Consider the following 17,500-nt stretch of genomic DNA (forward strand, 5'->3'; position numbering starts at 1 on the left):
CAAGCCCTAAGCTTGCCAAAGGGGTCGAGCGATAAAGAGAGAAGAAAGAATGTGTAAACCGTTACCAACAACGCAATGAGCAAAGCCAGTTGAGCTTCATACATGAGGTGAAGGGACTTTCCAAACTCATTCCCAGGGTCTCTGGTCTCTGCCTCCATTGTCGTTAAGAAAAGACCCTGGTTCGGGCTGGTCATGTGTCTCCCAGAATCTGGGAGGTTCACCAAATGTGTGTTGAAGGGAATCAGCACTCAATTGATTTTGTGCCCAGATGACGATTGATTTTTAAAAAAGACATTCTTATCTAGCTAGCAAATGTAGTGTTTGGTGTATTCTTAAATGTTAGTGTATGTTGTGTAGAAGCAACTTTAGCTCCTAACGAAATCAATTTTGCAGCTCAACATTCAAGTTGTCTTGTTGGTCACAAAAGCTCTTGTTTTTAGGGTGATCGCTTTTGTGGGAATTCATCTCCTGCGGGAATATAACATCAGCTCCTTTGACCTTTTTGATACTTACATTGTAAGATAACGATTACTCATTTAAAAAATGTCTCGTCAAATGAATACGCTTTCGCCCAGTTGCGGGATCAAAATATAACGAAAACACTAGTGTGAAAATGTTTGTTGACGACTGCCATATGACAAGCCTGAACCAGGGTCTTTTTCTCAACGACAGTGGAGGCAGAGAATAGAGACCCTGGGAACGAGATTGGGGAATTCCCTGACCCTGCCAACCCAAAGAGGCACCCCGCACCAATACAGCGAACAGCTGCTGGCCAGCAAGGTCTCGAGTTTATCTTAGCTTAAAAACATTTAACGTGGTTAAATGTGGTGAGCTGATGAAATTTTCATCATCTCACCCCACCTCCCCTAAGTCCTGAAAATTGCATTGTGATAAAATGTTAACCTTTGCTTGAGTGGGATTTTGAAATAATAACTACTGACTGACCCAGATAAGTCAAGTTTCAAATAATTATTTTGATACTTTTTGCAAGTTACCAAGCAGTTTGATCCAATTTAAAGGAAAATATATTGCTCTTGTGATCAAATGGCTCCCAAGGAAAGGAACACAAAACTACCCGTGAGTATAAAAGGAAGTTTCTGTATTATAATCTTCAAGCTTTTGCTGCTTTATTTATTATACAATACATAATAATTTAGCATTATTATTGCTGATTAACAAGTGGATTTTTTGCAGGCTACCAGGGTAGGGCATACAACGTTTTTAACATTTCTCTTATTTTAGCATGTAAACACATTTTTTAGCCCATTCGATGAAAATTTGAATATAATACAATCTTAATATTCCCAGCGATTGTTGAAGTTTAGAGTAACTAAAGTGCCCCATTTAAAAATTACGTCTCTGCCAGCCCAAAATGCAAAGTTCATTTACAGAATTACATAACAGCTTACAGATTGTTGATACCAAAGCATACAAAAGCAATATCTAAGACACTCCAAGATTATTTCTGCCTTGATTCGAGCACAACACAACAGGCAGGCAGGCAATACAACTTCACATAAACAACGTATACGTTAGGCAAGATATTATCAAGACTGTCAAACTCAAATAAGTTTCACATTCTTAACAATTTCTTTTTGACATAAGACACTACATCAAACGCAAATTACAAGTAAATAAAAGATACTATTTGGACTCCAACACAGAGATCCAACAGGATGTGAGTGCGGGCTAAAACTTTTCGCCATTGCCAATTCCGGCATGTTCCAGATCTTTATGTCCCCTCCGGAAGACGCCAGATGCATCTTTGTTGCCATAGTCACTCTCCTTTCCACAAGATTAACTCAAAGTCCCAGTAGTTTACATTTTTTCCGAACGGGTGAGAAAATCAAGCCACATTCGATATTGCCGCCATTTGTTTTCCCTTTTGGAGGTTGGCCATGATGCATTGCAAGTTAAGAAGTTGTCCGCTGATCATAACGAAGACTCACGTTGCTCAGACGTTGTGTAACAGAGAGATACAAAGCGTTGGTTTTTTTCCCGTCCCCTTGTCCGTCCCCTCCCTCGTTCCACTCCCCAATCCTATATCAGCTGTGTGATTTTCAAAATGGCGGCCGATTACGGAAAGTTGGACGGGTGGACCTTGAACAAGCGTCCCAAAAAATGCCTGCTCTGCAAGCTAGGTTAGTTAACGTTTTTGCGTTCGACAGAGGAGGAGGCCTACTATTTTCGTCGTTTTTCGAGATCTCTCGCGTTGTTTTGGATGACGTTGTTTACGATGCCATTTGATTTCAAGGTTTTCGACGGACTGACCGACTTGCGGACTGGCAGGCATTTCGCCTCGATTTCATGTGCGAAAAGGGCTGGTTCTATGCGTTATCCTCGCTGATTTTTTTTGTTTCGCCAAGTGAGTGAATTTGTGTAGATTTGTTCAAAGTGTCTCCAGCGAACATGATTGATACTACGTAAGCGAACACCAGGAAGCTGTGTACTGGTGTGTTTTGTAGGACACAGACTTAATTCGCACGACCAACAAGCCGGAGTTGTGATGTGTCCATTTAGTTGCGTTTCACGGGAGCGCGTAAAGAATTGTGACACCCGACCGATGTATTCCCGTTGGTCATCACCATTGATATGATGAATTCCCGACCATTTTAAGTTGCTCAACTCTGGATTTTTAAAATACGAGTTTCTTACCAAATACACAAGTCAAAATACACAAACATTGTATAAAGGTGGGCTGCCTTCGGGTTGAGATGCGCTTGCGTACAAATTAACGATTTCCTATAAAAGATTTATCAGTATTCCGTTAAATGACAAAAGGCATCACGATGCATATGGCGTCCACGAATTCGAAAGACAATCGCTTCTCGCGGCCTTTGGCTAAGATCAAGTGCCATTGTCAGATCATTGCACCCCGATACTTTTTTCAGGATCTTGCGGCTAGCATTACGCGGTTAATAACCCCGTTACCGGCTCACGAGAGCGTTCTAGACCAAATTTATCTTTTCTTATAGTTTTTGTTTCAGTCTATTTCTTCTCAACGTTTCGGGCAACTCAGCTGTCAGTTGAGTGCAGCTTTCGTTCATGGTGGGGGTTGTGCGATAGTCCCATTTCTCAAGACTTTTTGAGGCTAAAAACATTGGTCACGACAATTTATGAAACCTTCATATCGGCGTTTCGCCTTGACCGGCACTTTTGGTGCTTTCACAAGTCTTAACTCGACAAGATATTTACTGTTGAGATTTTGCATTCAACCCACCGGGTACCGCGAAACCTTTTGTTTACACAAGCATCGAACAGAAGACACGTGAATTCATCGAACCTTTCTTTACTGGCGTTTCGCATGGACCCCTTTCGCAGATTTGTACTCCTCGAAAATAAGCGTTTTTTTGATTAAGGTAATAAAATTCCTTTGTAAATTTTTCTTAGTTGCAAAAAACTTTTACTGAAGCTCAAGCCTAACTTTGCTTTTTCTCCTTATTGAAAATTAATACGACAATTCAAGACCGGAAAAGTTTGGTTATAAAAAAGGAAAATCTTCTGAAGCCTTGTAATCAAGTAAACTTATATCAATGCGTTTTCCAACCAAATTCACCTTTATCACTCGGCGGCCATTTTGGAGTCCATGGGGAATAAAGGCTTTGTCTTTGCATTGTCTTTGCCCGTCCAGCCTCACACTGAATGAGAGGCTAGACGGGCAAAATCTTTTGTTTGTACATTGAGTGATATGGGTGTATGGTGTTACTTCAAAAAGTGGCACCTCCTTTTTGAAAGAAAAAGAAATATGAAAGAAACAACACTTTATGAAAAGGCCACAGCGAATGCTTTAACTGAACTTTAATTGAAGATTAAATACGATATTTCAATAATGCCACAGTCGGTTAGTGCGTGGCCTTGATGCAAGAGAATCCTGAGTTCGATTCCCGGATCTCACATCCTTGTTTCGACTTGTTTTCTTTTAGTGTAGTTTAAATAGCTTTAAACACCCGTAATAAAACGGAGCACTGACGGAGAGGGGGGTGTAAAATGAGCGCACCGTCGACGCTTATTTCCCTTTCGTAAACGGTCGTTGCCATTTGAAACGGTCGATGCCATTTTTTAGCTCTGAATTACACTCATTAGGTTTAAGAACTTAAAAGGTTGCGGTTACTAGGAGCTGTGTCTCGCTGGTCATATGAGTTAGGGTTCGGGTTAGGGTTCTGTTTAGGGTGAGGGCTAAGAACCCAAGTTCGAATCTTGAAATTTTTGGACTCTTTTTTTTTCTCCAGTTTTTCTTTTATAAATGTTTTTTTTTCCTTTTTTGCCTTAATTTTTGTTAATATTTTTTCTTAGTTTGTTCCTTTTAATTTTCTTTGAAGTGAAGTGTGTAGTCGACCGTTATAAACGACCGTTTACGAAAGGGAAATTTGCACCGTCGACCTCAGGTTTGTCAGTTGAATTACTGTTACGAGTTATCGACGTTAAATATGGTTACTTTACTTTACTTTACTCTTACGATGTAATAAGCTTCTGTCAGAAAGGAGTTAAAATTCGCATCTACTTTACGAAATGCTGCCGCGAATGAAGTTAAGAACCTCAGTTACTCTTTTTCTCGAAGATTTATGCTTTGTGGTATCGGTCAGTTTCCACAATCCAAAATCTAACTCTGCCTCGATAAACAGTCAAATAAACCGTAATGGGAGGGGGGTGGGGGGGGGGGGGGAGGGGTATTGCGTGAAACCCGCTAGCGGATTTGCACCCGGGGGTCCAAATTCGCCGGGCTACAATAGGTTTAATCGGCGAGTTTTTGCAGGCTGTCTTAAGTTTATCACCTTGGAACATTGGATTTTCAGCTACACTTGTACATTAGGATTGACATTATTTATAAAACATTTTGTAAATCCTAGGATTGACTACAAAAGCCAATTGCAACAACCTTCTAGAAAAATAAAGTGGTCGATAGACAACGTATAAAAAGACATTTCTTTCCCTACCCTTCTGCTCTGCCCTCAAAGCGATTGTCGAACACACTTTAATAATCGGAGATTACTACTATTATAAATACAGTCAAATCTCGCCTTGCGGATACCCCGCTATTTCGGACAGAAGTTAAACCATCCTCCGAAACTAGGAAATGTATGGAAACAACTCCCTCTATTACGAAATGATTGCGGACACTTCTTGTGGTCCCAAAATAATATTTTTATGGTTCTACTCTCGTTACAATGGACTACTTACACGGGATGATCTGAATGACAAGTCAGTTGCGTTTTGATATTTTTCATTTCTGCCTCGGAAAATGATAAATAGCTGTACATGAATTGTTGTACATATGTCCAACAATTCATGAACGAAATGTGTCGGTTCTGATTTTTAGGGCACTTTCGCTGTATGGTATTTACGTTCGTGGCATTTTAAGTTGGTTTCCTCAGTTCGGTGTGTTACTGACAGACTTGCGCTTTCGTGTAGGCTTGATTGATGTTCCTTCTTCTTTGGCACGTAAGGACTTTCTAGCCATATCACTGCCCATAATGAGTTGGTAGAGTCTTGTTAGATATCTCTTTTCACCATATAACTTGTAAAGAACGGAGATATCTAAACCTATGCCAAGTCCTCTGTTTACTCTCTTTCCACAAATGACAGCTTCTCCTCTATGATTAACTCGTTTAAAAAACGGAGGCACAATAATTTTGATAATCGTAATAAAGTATGTACAACTCGCTCACATTCTTCTATGATGGCCAAAGCGAATGGATCTCTAGCGTTTTTCGGTTTAAGTCTTGTTTAGAACATCCCACAACCCGTGAGATGACGAGCTACTGAAAAATTCTTGAGAGCGTGCGCGACATAGAGCTTTTTTTTCAGCGTGGCAAGTTGAGATTCGCGAACGAGTTTTCAGCCTCGCAGATAAAGTCAGCGAGAATACCGCAACCGGAAGCTCACAGCAAAGTGCGCTAGATAGATACTTAACCGCTAAACAAAACTGTCTGAAGCGGTTTTCTTCTTTTCCGTCAAGTACTGTACCTACATTGTACTACTTGTATGTAGAGTGAAGACATCTCGTATTCAAGTCAGGTCATTTTACAATAATTGTATGTCAGTATGTGGGTATATTATTTTGCACAGTATTTTGACGTATATTGTATGAGTATGAATCAAAGTAAATGTGTACTACAAGTTAAAAGAAACTAGATATCTTTTGCAGTATACGTTTAATTATACGTGACACTCAACAACCAGCAATTAGCCAATGTCAAGAATACCATAGTATGTACTCTTTGTTTGTCCCTCCAAGATTTTGCATAAGCATTGTTTGCAGTTTGTCTTGGGACCATTGTAAGTCCCAAGAGATAATAAAAGCAATGATCATGCAAAATTTTGGAGGGGCAAACAAAGAGTATTTTGGTATTTTCGATACTGACTTCATGTAATTGAGTCATTTTATCGCACCTCGCGACTGCGGACTCTTGCTGTTGCGGACACCAAATAATGGCCCCAAGGGTGTCCCTTCAGTAACAAGAGTTGGCTGTAATTACGTGGCATGCTTATGTCAGACCAGGCTTAAAATTTACTTGGGTGTCGTTTTCATCGTAGTCACATATGGTAATTAGCCACGTGCCTGTCATGAAGCTTTTGGATTGATACTGTCATCTCGGACAGACAATTGCAACATGCACGTCTCTTTTTTTCGCGCGAAAGGTAATCGGAAAAGCTCCCACGGACTTCCTAACAGACACACACACCTCTTCCCTGCTTCGAATTACTTCGTTCTCAGACTGCATTCGTAGAAAACAGTATCCCTCAAGTGATCCTCGTCTGTTCTAAGCGCTAGCAAGCTAAGATTCCTTTGAAATCGATTTTGTCGATCAAGCGCGATAGAACAGATGAACGCCTTTTGTATTTTACACCTCTTGCCTTCGTTTCCGGCTCGCATGGTAAATAACTTGTCACTAAAATTGCTTTTATTGAAGGTGAGCACATACAAATAAGATTGGTTTATGAAACCGCTTGAAGTCGCAAGGAAATGTTCGATTCTCGTCAGCCTTAACCTTCCTTAGTGCCTTTATCACGGCTATTGTGACTCTCAGCCGTCATCAAGGATCAGTGACATTTGCAACCAAACTTGACAAAGCAGCATCTCACGTAAACACCACCAGGCGTCTTGTTTTGCTTTTACACCTCAGATTACTTCCATGTTTCATCCCTTCCCGTTGAAGACGAGCGCCTAAAGAGCCTTGCAAATCAATAAAGTGCTAGTTGCAAAGTTTGGGCTTTCTTTGAATCACTCACCACGTTACTTAAATCACAACTAAGAGAATGCCGACAAATCACAATTGATTTTCCACAAAACCTGTTGCTTCCACGTTCAAGTCATCCCAATTTTGGGTTCTCAATGTCCTTTGAAGCAGTACGAAGACCACTGAACGACGTCTTAACAAGATTACTTTGAACTGAAAGAAATGTTAGATAGTAGTGGTCCTCGCATTTTTCAGGACAATTTGCGCAACTGTCTCTTACCGCACTTCAGTGCGGGTTATACACGAAAGATGGAAGTGTCTATATATTTCTTTCATTCATTAACCCTTTCACGGGAACACACGAAATCAACAAATTAACCAGCTCCCAACTGAGTGGCTTCATAGCTCAGTTGGTAGATCATTGCACAGGCCTCCCAGAGGTCATGGGTTCTGAATCCCGTTGAAAACACCTCAATTTTTCATCTGTTTATAAGAGACAATTGTCCAGATAACAGCGAGGATTACTTCAGTCTTTCATAATGTAAGCTATATGGAAAAAAAGCCAGCCGCATTCAAGCGAAAAAGAAGTCGGTGTTAGACATCTCGGGTTCCACTCATGCAAATTAGTCAGACGGAAAGTTTACATTTCAATGTGTCCTTTATTACTCAGTGATGTGGAAATAAAAAGCCTCGAATTCCGCTCTTTTTTCACCATCCTCTGAGGAGTGAGGCTAATTTATCCTTTTAAGACGAAATTTAAACACTTTTTTATTACGCTGTCCACTAGAATGAGAAAATCAGTCAACTCAATCACATGATCCATTTTTGCTTTAAATCTCAAGAGCACAATTTTTCGTGAGGATTTCATATTGCGATTTTCCAGCCGCAGCGTTTTCAAGGAGTCACTAACCAGATACAAATCACTGGGAAACCACCCCTTAATGACAAAACAGGCGCAAAGTTGCAATATTTCTTGCTCAAATCTCTCTTTAATCACTCATACTTAAATTTTCTGCAAAGTTGACGCTTCAAATCGTATCGTCAGTTTAGCGAAGGACCGTTTATAGAGTAGGAACCCTTATGATAAAGGCAAGCAAGAGAATATTTCGTTTGTGGAGTAACTGGTGCATGGTAAATATTTTTGCTGACGCCTGAGTGAAAAAACTACTCTGGTGTTCTTAAAAAATAACACACGCATTTGTGCGTGCTGATCTTCTTCAGAAAAATTGAGCCTGCGTAGATGTTAGACGAGCGCGCTCGTTCACTTTTCGTCTCTCATGAGCAGCACTCGACGTTCGTTCTGTTTACTCGAGCGCTAAATTCGCAGTACAAACACGACGACACATAGTTCCCGTTGAACAATTGGTGTTACGGTCTAACGAAAAGAATCGTTCCTAACATGATGAAAGCAACAACTGTGGTTTCAAAATTACTTACTTCCTCGTTTTCATTTGCCTTAATTCCTATAGTGTCTCTAAAGCTTATTCTTATAAGACGCTTTGTGTCTCCGCTTAAATCGATGTTTTTCTACATTTGATCTAAACAGTACGCGCAATAATAGTATTGTTACGCGCACCGAAGTGAAAATCATATATGTAAACTGGGGGGAGAAGATTATGTGCGGAAATGATTTTTCTAGCAATGAGTGCTACTTTAGCAGCAGCAAAACGAAGGAATGAAAAATTCAGGCTTGAACGGAGTTCGAACTCATGACCTCTACGTTACCGCAGGTTACCGATGCAATACTCTATCAAGTGAAAGCTCGCAGTAGTTGAAAGACCTCGAACTTTGTCGAGTGGATGTCACTAATCTATACAAAGATTTAAGTATTCAATGCTCGCGCAACTGTGAATGTGCGTACTCTAAGCACATCTAAATAAAGGCGTGTTCGAAAATCTTTGTCAATGTTTAACGCAAAGTATATTTTACACCCTAGATGGCGACTTATCCACTGGATAAAGTTATCCAGCCTGTGAATTGGGGCTGGTCAGTATGTAAGTTCATGATAAACCCAAAAAGGAAAACGCAAAGACGATTTAAATTTTCTCGCTTCTTGTCCGCATCACAAAATTTAAACAAAAATTGATGCTAAGCAAGCAACTGTTAAAGAAGCAAAGAAACTATGACCTGGAAAAAGTTATTTGCTCTGCTTACGATTGTTATCCGTATGTTTTCTACGATCTTCAAAATGCAGCGACACTCCCGTCAGCTTGCATGTTGCTGCAGCAACTGTAACAATTTGAATGACCACCATCTCCGAGATACAAAAGTGTTAATAATTTGCTATCTCAGCGACTTCGGTGATCGCAGCGATTGTAATTTATGGAACTGATTAGAAACCAGGCAGGAAACAAGGCTTGAAACTTAACAGCGATGAACGGTATACCAATGTTGGCCGGTAAAGAAGTGACGGACCGGAACGACTTGGATCAGCAAATATCAGCGTTACAAATAATGATTCTAGTTTTCTCGGCTTTCAACTATGTTTCCTCAAAAATAGTCAGGATTAAAGTCATTATTAGAGGCCTTAGCCGCGTTTTCTTCAGTCCATCTGAGTGGAGAAATCCGAATCTATCCCGGCCCACGACCCGTCTACCACCTCCTACATGTTCATCGCTGTAAAAGTTTCGAGTCTTTTTTGCGCCGCGATCGCATCGCGGAGCGCTCTGGTTAAGGCAACGGCATTGATTTAATGAAAACTCAGGGAAACGAGACGCTCTGCTTCCTGACTTAACTTCCATGATCATATTTTAGCCTGAAAAATTACATCCGGTATTTTCACATTAATATGCAAATTCAATAAAAAATTCAAAATAGCACGCGTCTTTAGAAGCGGGCTTGAACATAAAACAGAGGCGGGTCAGTCTGCGTTACATAAATAATCATCAAAATCGAAAACAAAAGAATATATTTATTTCGGCGTCCCCAAAATTTCAGAAGATAGCGACGATGAATTTGGACCTTTGAAAGCTTGTTATGAAATACTAGTTTGCATAATTCAGTCTAACAACAATAGAACGAAGATTAACGAGGCGAAAAGAGTAGATAATGCCTGGTTTATCATCGAAAACACCACGTTCACAAGCTTGACGAGTCGCGGCGCTGCGCGGCCGTCTTTTTGATCTAAAAGTGTTGTATTGTCTTTAGATTACAAATTTAATGGTTTCTGGTCAATTAACTTTGCGGTAACGGGTCAAAGTAGCAAAAAAAAAAAAAAAGAAAGAAAACAAAACAAAAAACTTAGGCGATCGTGTCGAGTTCTTGCAAAAGTAGAGATTTCTTGGAGCATATAGCAGTGCTGTAAATACTCTTTTCGCAGTCTTTACTGTCCTAAGTGATTATTTCCCTGGGTGATTAAAAGTTTGTTTTTGGAGAAAAAACCATCAAAGAAAAAACCGTGTGATTCTGGTTTAATTTGATGATATTACGTCGAATTTCGACGTATTGATCCATCTCCAAGGACCTCTGTGTTTCTTATCTGGACGCAAATTAAAGTTAAGGTTAAACTTCATTTCATGTCTTTCTTGGTTGCGAGTTTGTGTCCTTCGCATTGTTATTCATAAAGCATTGTGTTTTTCTGTAAACCAAGCTACTTTTCTTTGTTTTTCATTTCTCGTGACCTTTTTTTAAAACCTGTTTATGCGTTGAATAGAATCCACCGTCCTGGAAATCTTTTGTGTTACGCGATAATTTTGACAGTAATTTGCAGACACGCGCTGTAGTCTTGTCTAAGTGACCAATGTCCTTCCCCTTCCGTTTAGATTTGAAAAACGACCAAACATTTCAAGTATTTTTTGGAGAGAGAAAAAAAGATTTCTGTTATGAGCGCAAGCAAAATGATATTAAGCAGCAAGGAAAGAAATATAACTCTCCCAGATCGTCCTCATGCTAAGTAGATTTACAACAGGAAAAGTTGTTTAGAAACCGGTTTTCAGTGGCATGCAGTCTGGCACGTGAACTGAACGCTTTGCTGTCTGGCTCACGGACTGATCGATATTTTGGCGGGAATGTGGCAAATAAGTGGACCAGTACACACGCTGGAACGTGTGGGCGGAAAATAGCCCAAACACATCTCAATTATGAAGTGACAATGAGCGGCAAGTTGATCGCTGCCTTTTTGAAGTATAAAAAGTTAACAATAATTCATCATGTTTTTTACAAAAGCGTTGATTTGTTCGCAATCGCGCGCGAAATGTAAGGAGCTGATTGCACAACTCAGCCGATGCTTGTGATAGTCCCTTTGGGAAATAAGTTGCACAGTATAATTAGACCAAGAGCTTAGCACTAATTTCATTTTCTGGCTCATCGTCTACAGAGCACATCTCTCCTATCTACAAACAAGACACGTGATAGCTCTACTGTTTTCAACGATCAATATGGCCCAAAGAATTCACTTGAGCAGAAGACGACAGGTATGGTCGAGGTCCTTCCTCTGTTGAGTTTGCTGTCAATTCACAGTTCAGATCAGATCAGATCAGATCAGATCAGTTAATCATGTATTTCCCTCTCTTCTTACAGGCAAGCAAACCTTTGCTAGAGAGACAACGGCGCGCACGTATTAACCGAAGCCTCGAAGAACTCAAAGGACTTGTCTTATCCTCGCTATATCGGGATCAGGTTAGTTCAACATCTTAGTTTGTATAAAATCACTGGACGGCAATTTTCAATCATATGATACCAAATGAACGATGTCATGCATCTAAAGTGCGCATCTGAAATAATTTTTCTAAGAAGTTTTAACTGCAAGGAAGAAACTATTTGCAATCGTGTCGCATATTTGACTTGTATGATGAAATATTTGAGGCGTCACTTAACCTGAATTCACGTCGAACTTTAAGCATTCTACAGTGGAATGGTAAAACGTTGTTAGCAGGTTTGTGATCTTTCTGCCTATTTCTCGTTGCAGAATGATCAAAATTTCCAAAAGATGGAGAAAGCAGAGATTCTTGAACTGACCGTAAACTTTTTGAAAATGATTCGACAACAGCAAATGCCTGGTAAGTTGGTCTTTCCTGCCTTTTTCAGATTCAAAGGAAAATATTTGTTGAGACGAGTACCTTACTCTTCTTACGGTCGTTTCATAATTACCGTGAATATGCTCTTTCGAATAAGGAAGAATAGAAATATATTCAATAGCGAACTACGTGATAAACGAATGAAAGAATTGATATGTGCTTGTCCCGGCGTTGGCACTTAGCGATAGTTACAGCTATAAATAATGACATATTTAGCATTAACGCTACCCTGTAAATTTAAAGGAGGCAAGCGTGAAAATCGAGACTGAATAGTTAATTTTTGAGTGCTTTCTTGGTTTTTTGTAGGCCACTGTTACAACCGTAGCCATTCGGAATCAGTGACTACTTATCGTGCTGGCTTCAATGACTGTGCGTCCAAAGTTATCAGTTTGATGGAAAATCAACCTCATATGGACACCAAACTACGCGAACAAATCCTTGTGCGTTTGGCAGCGTCTTGCAATCCTGTGAAACCAGATGATGTGTATTATTCCAGCTCCGCGTCTCAATTGTATCAATCACAGAAGTCGACTGACCTTACAGCCTATTGTTCTATGTATTCTCCACCACCTTCTCCACCATCAAGCGCATTCATTCCTTACCAGGTCAGCAACAAAGCAGTAAAGCCACTTGAAACGGGTTCGAAAACATCTCGTGAATGCCACAGTTCCACTCACACGAACAGCGCCTCAGAAGAAAGCAGGCTTCCACTGTGGAGACCATGGATGTCGAGCTAATATAATCAGGTTCAAATTTAGTATAAACTGGGTAGATTGTAGTGAATAGAAAAATTCCAAAATGTATATATGTCAATTATTTATCAAGTTTAAGCAAAAGACGCTCATTTGCACTGCTAGAAACTGCAAAATACGGCTGAATCAGGCACGTGTAACAACAGTGAGAGCTAAAAACACACTTTGAGTAACAATTGTATTATATACGTTGTTGACTGATCTTAGTGACATAGATGCCGTTAATCCCGAGTCAGAAAAACTGCCTAGTCAATATGGTAGTCGTGACAATAAATAAGCTAATTTGGGTAAAATGTTTAAAAATTTCATTATATGCATGTTCAACTTATAACAGTTGCAATAAAAGAATGAGACATTGAAATTCTTTGATCGTTGCTGTTTTAATTTACACTTCGCTTGTAAGTAGATAATAAGACAAACTAATGGTGGGGTGGGATCTAGACAATTTGCATAAGCATGATTTCAGGTGAATTTGGAATAAATGAGCACGAGTACATTTCTTCAAAGAGAAAAAACTTGCACGAGCCCGTAAAGGTGCTTGTTACACTGTGCAATTTTTCGTGCGACTTGTCTCGCAACGCCATTTCTACAAAAGTTCTCACGGGCAGGCACGTAGCGTCCTGTACGCATATACGCACGTGCGTACTTGAAGTGACCAGAAAATTTTGAATTGTTTAGCAATTGTTTCTATTTTTTAACATTTTACTAGTACGCAACCAAGATTTCGTGATGAAAGCACCACTTTGATGAAATTCTAAAAACTAAAACACAAGCTATACCATGTTCTAACTTAGTTTTGCATTGTACTTTTTCTTGCTCCAACAATGCAGTGTTGTTTGGCCAGCGTGCAACAAAAAGGCGAGGTTGCAAAGGAGCGACGTTCCAAGAACGTTCTTGACAAAGGAGCGACGTTTTGAGAACATTCTTAACAATTCCAGTCACGCTAGCACAACCAAAACAATGTTTTGTCTGCGCCAAGTTTGCTCAAAATAAGGGCAAGACGCTTTGTTCTTTGCTTGTATTCACACAACTATTTCGACAAGAAATAAAGAACACAGTATTTTTCGTTCAGTTTACTTAGGTTTCTAGATCATATGTACTTGTGCGTACTGGAAAAAATCACCACGCTACGCGCTTGCCGACGGGTGTTACGGCTGAACAAAGTTTCATGCAACTTGTCTCGTTTCGATGATCACATGAGGTTAACGAACATTTTCATTAGCTGGTGCCGCAAACCGACACTGTGCAATTCTTAAAAAAATTCGTTAAAACCGTTGTGGAAAGTAGAACTCAATTTTACTTTCCGCAACGGTTTCTGCAACTGGTCCCGCAACATTTCTGGTCGTTGAAAGGTATGTTACATTGGGCAACTTGTCTCGCAATGGCGTTGCGAGACAAGTTGCAAAAAAATTTGCAGTGTAAAAGTGCCTTAAGTCGAGTGCACCATGAAAAGATTACGTGTGCTACATTAAACAGAAGCAACGTACGCGCATCAGGTAAACACGCAAAAATTGTGCAACCAGGGCAAGTGTTTGATTGGCTATCTATAGCGATTTTTGATCATTGACCAATTAGAATGCCTTCTACTAAATTACCTCCTTCCTGCCCTGTGTTACCCGAAAACTGCATTTTTCTTAGCCAATCACAATGGAGAGATTTTAACATGCATATAATTAGACCAGATCTGGTTTGTTATTATCTTGGGCTTGGCTTGCAGTAAATTCTTACAATTGGCTTAACAACGTTTCCCTTTTCACTGGTTTATTCTGGGTGAGATTACTGTATAACCGTAAATTAAGAGACATTCTTTGCCGACCATTCGAATAAAATCATTAACCGGACGTTTTTTGGCTCCTGGAATGCAACAGCTCTTCACTCCATATGATGATCTCATTGGATTGAAAAATGTCCTCTCCCTTCCTCATTTGCACCTGCGATATTATCTGGGGCTCGAGGTGTGTTAGAATCTTCGCCTTTTTAAAATTGTAGTTTAAAAAAGGGTGGAGTGAAATCTTAAAAAAATTAACGTACTCAGATGTTTGTGGTCTGAGCGTAAAAACTGGAAAGACGAGTTAACAGCGACCTTAATTAATGATCAAGGATTTTAAGACCTCTTCCCAAAATGAATTCCTTAAATTTAAAGCTATCTAAACTCTATATACGCCGGATATGTGATCTGCAGGAGCTCAGCAAAGAAGCCTCTATCTCCAATACTTCAGAGTCAACCTTTCCCCGAGTAGATTTATTTATAGAACGCCTCCCTTGGGAGATTAAGCATGCCCACTATTGTAAAAGCCAATCAAGAGAAAGCTATCCCGGCGTCAAGGGAAGTATGATACTTTTCGCGGGAAAAGCCTGTTCCTAATAATAAACTTACTCGGGAAAAGGTTGAAACCGGCTAAGGCTATGTAAACAACATTTCGAGACCAGTTTTAACGTTCCCGTAATTTGGTGGGACCCGTATTCGCGTTGGACATTATGAGAATGGAATTTCTAACCTTGGGTATCCTGTGCATATGGTGAGCTTTGGAAAGCTTTCGTTTTTCGTTTGTCTGCTGTTTCAGCGGCGTCGGTCAGCGGCATCTTGAATTGCGTCATTTGTGCATTGATACGTCTTATGCGCAGATGACGATCGCGCACGTCGTGATTGTTTTATTTTGGCAAGGGACATTTCTTAGTAATAATCTCTCAGACAATTTCAACAAAATCCAGATTTGACCCCATCTATACTCCAAACTTTCCATTTTTTGCCACACTCAACACTAGCTTCACATGCTGGTATTACGTAAATTTCAATACACGTTCTTTGCAATGCATCGTCTTCATGGCATCTCGGCTCGTCTGGTGATAAGTTGTCCCAACGAACACACTTCAAAATCAATGATTACTCCTAGATGTACGTCTCCTAAAGCGATGAATGGCCAGAATTCCGTTAAATATGAGTATTCCGATGGAAAGAAAGTCATTACGATGCATATGGCATATACGGAAAACCATAACCTGACGTTTATTTCAATGGTCTCCAATCAAGATGTCCACCCCACTCGACAGGGATTAACCTCAATGCTGTCACATGAGTCACAGTACTCGGCGCTTATTGAAACCATCTGAAGAACACTCGCATCCTCAACCTTGATTTTTTTCTTACTCTTCTCCTTTGCTTCCAAAGCGACTATGGAACGCACTTCAAAAATCGGAGACTACTTCCATAAATTTACATAACACGGTAAAGGCCCGGGCTAAAGCTTCAACATTTGTTTCAACATCCGTTCGATTTGGTTGAACGATGTTGACTGCTGGTAAAACGGTTTCAAGACCTTTCAACATCGCTGTTCAACAAAATATGTTGAAACCATTTACCCCAGGGTCTTAAACTGATGGGCCAAGTGCAAATGAGAGAGATCGACGCTTCTGGGTTATGACCCAGTTTTGCCCAAAATCTAAGAGATGTGTATGATTTACTGCTCAGGTCTTGCCTGCTGACTCCAGATACCAAGCAATGTCACAGAATAAAGAGAAAAATCATTCATTTTTATATGACAAGTAGCAACCTGCTGTTTGCCGTGTCACGTTGAGATGATGCCAAGTCTTTCTATAATTAGGCACGGGCACCCAACGCGAATATAGTTCAAAACCACTTAAACATAGCATTGTCAAACGTATTTTAGTATTTCAACGGTAGATATAGGCATATTTTTATCTCCAAAAAATTTTTCGTCTGTTCGGATTTCCTAGCTGAAAGTCTAGTGAAATCATGGAAAATTATTTGATCCAAACTTACCTTTTCGAAAATTTAAGACAGAAAAAAGGCTCCCGAAAATTCTAGATGACCTTTTTAGGGTAAAAAATCCGTTAAAAATGGGCAATTATACCATTTTTCGGGTGTTCGAAAATCCTAGGGGAGGCAGGCAAGCAAGAAATTTTAGAACAAATGTTCCGTAAATTCTAGATCTCAAATCGTCTTCCGAACAGATATTTTCCGAAAATTGACGTTGGGTACCCCTGATTAGGTAGAGATATTGTTTCAACTTATTCATTCATGATGCAAAAATATAAAAATGAAGGCCATATAGGTAAAAAGTTAAACAGGCGAACCTTGTTTCCAGGGCTATTCTTCGATGCAAGGTGCCTAACTGCAACATGATCTCTTCACCTTCGCCCTATAACCTTTTTGTTTTCTATAATTATGGCCACATTTTCCCTTTTAAATAGGATCAATTAAAAGCAACACACAAACAGCGGTAACCAGTAATATATAGATTTACCCAAGGCTAAACAACCAAGTTTCAATTATTCTTAATTGTCAATTTCTTTCAAGTGAAGTATTATCTTTCTGGCCCGGGTTGCTCGAAGCATGGTTAGCGTTAACCAGCGTTAACTACCATGGAGACCTTTAGGTTTTGATACCTCTTAACCAACGATTAGCGCTAACCAGGCTTCGAGCAACCGGCCCCTGGACACTGAAAGCTTGACAGGGATCACGGGAAATGAACATATATATATTTTTAAAGCCGAACCCCAGGACACGAACCTGGGAACGTGTAATAAATGACCC

At 39.9% G+C, this 17,500-nt stretch overlaps 2 protein-coding genes across 3 annotated transcripts in view; one reads left to right on the forward strand and one right to left on the reverse strand.

The window, feature by feature from the left end:
* LOC138010370 (protein NEDD1-like) overlaps positions 1-1,876 on the reverse strand; it is a 31,962-nt gene extending 30,086 nt beyond the window's left edge. For both annotated transcript variants that reach the window (XM_068857301.1, XM_068857300.1), the window contains exon 1: positions 1,646-1,876. In XM_068857301.1, the coding sequence (XP_068713402.1) occupies positions 1,646-1,775 (130 nt within the window). In that variant the 5' untranslated portion in view covers positions 1,776-1,876. The remainder of the gene's footprint in view (positions 1-1,645) is intronic.
* A 9,678-nt stretch (positions 1,877-11,554) lies between these two features.
* On the forward strand, positions 11,555-12,930 carry LOC138009689 (enhancer of split mdelta protein-like). Its single transcript, XM_068856729.1, has 4 exons — positions 11,555-11,590; positions 11,697-11,795; positions 12,085-12,175; positions 12,500-12,930. The coding sequence occupies exons 1-4, from the start codon at positions 11,555-11,557 to the stop codon at positions 12,928-12,930; spliced, it is 657 nt and encodes a 218-aa protein (XP_068712830.1).
* Positions 12,931-17,500: the final 4,570 nt, after the last annotated feature.

The sequence above is a fragment of the Montipora foliosa genome, chromosome 7, assembly GCF_036669935.1.
Source record: "Montipora foliosa isolate CH-2021 chromosome 7, ASM3666993v2, whole genome shotgun sequence".
Taxonomy (NCBI): domain Eukaryota; kingdom Metazoa; phylum Cnidaria; class Anthozoa; order Scleractinia; family Acroporidae; genus Montipora; species Montipora foliosa.

Excerpts from the sequence above, each read along its gene's own strand:
- LOC138009689 (XM_068856729.1), top strand. The coding sequence starts at position 11,555 with ATGGCCCAAAGAATTCACTTGAGCAGAAGACGACAG. Across the intron at positions 11,591-11,696 it reads ACTTGAGCAGAAGACGACAG|GCAAGCAAACCTTTGCTAGA; the intron begins GTATGGTCGAGG and ends CTCTTCTTACAG. Across the intron at positions 11,796-12,084 it reads CCTCGCTATATCGGGATCAG|AATGATCAAAATTTCCAAAA; the intron begins GTTAGTTCAACA and ends TTCTCGTTGCAG.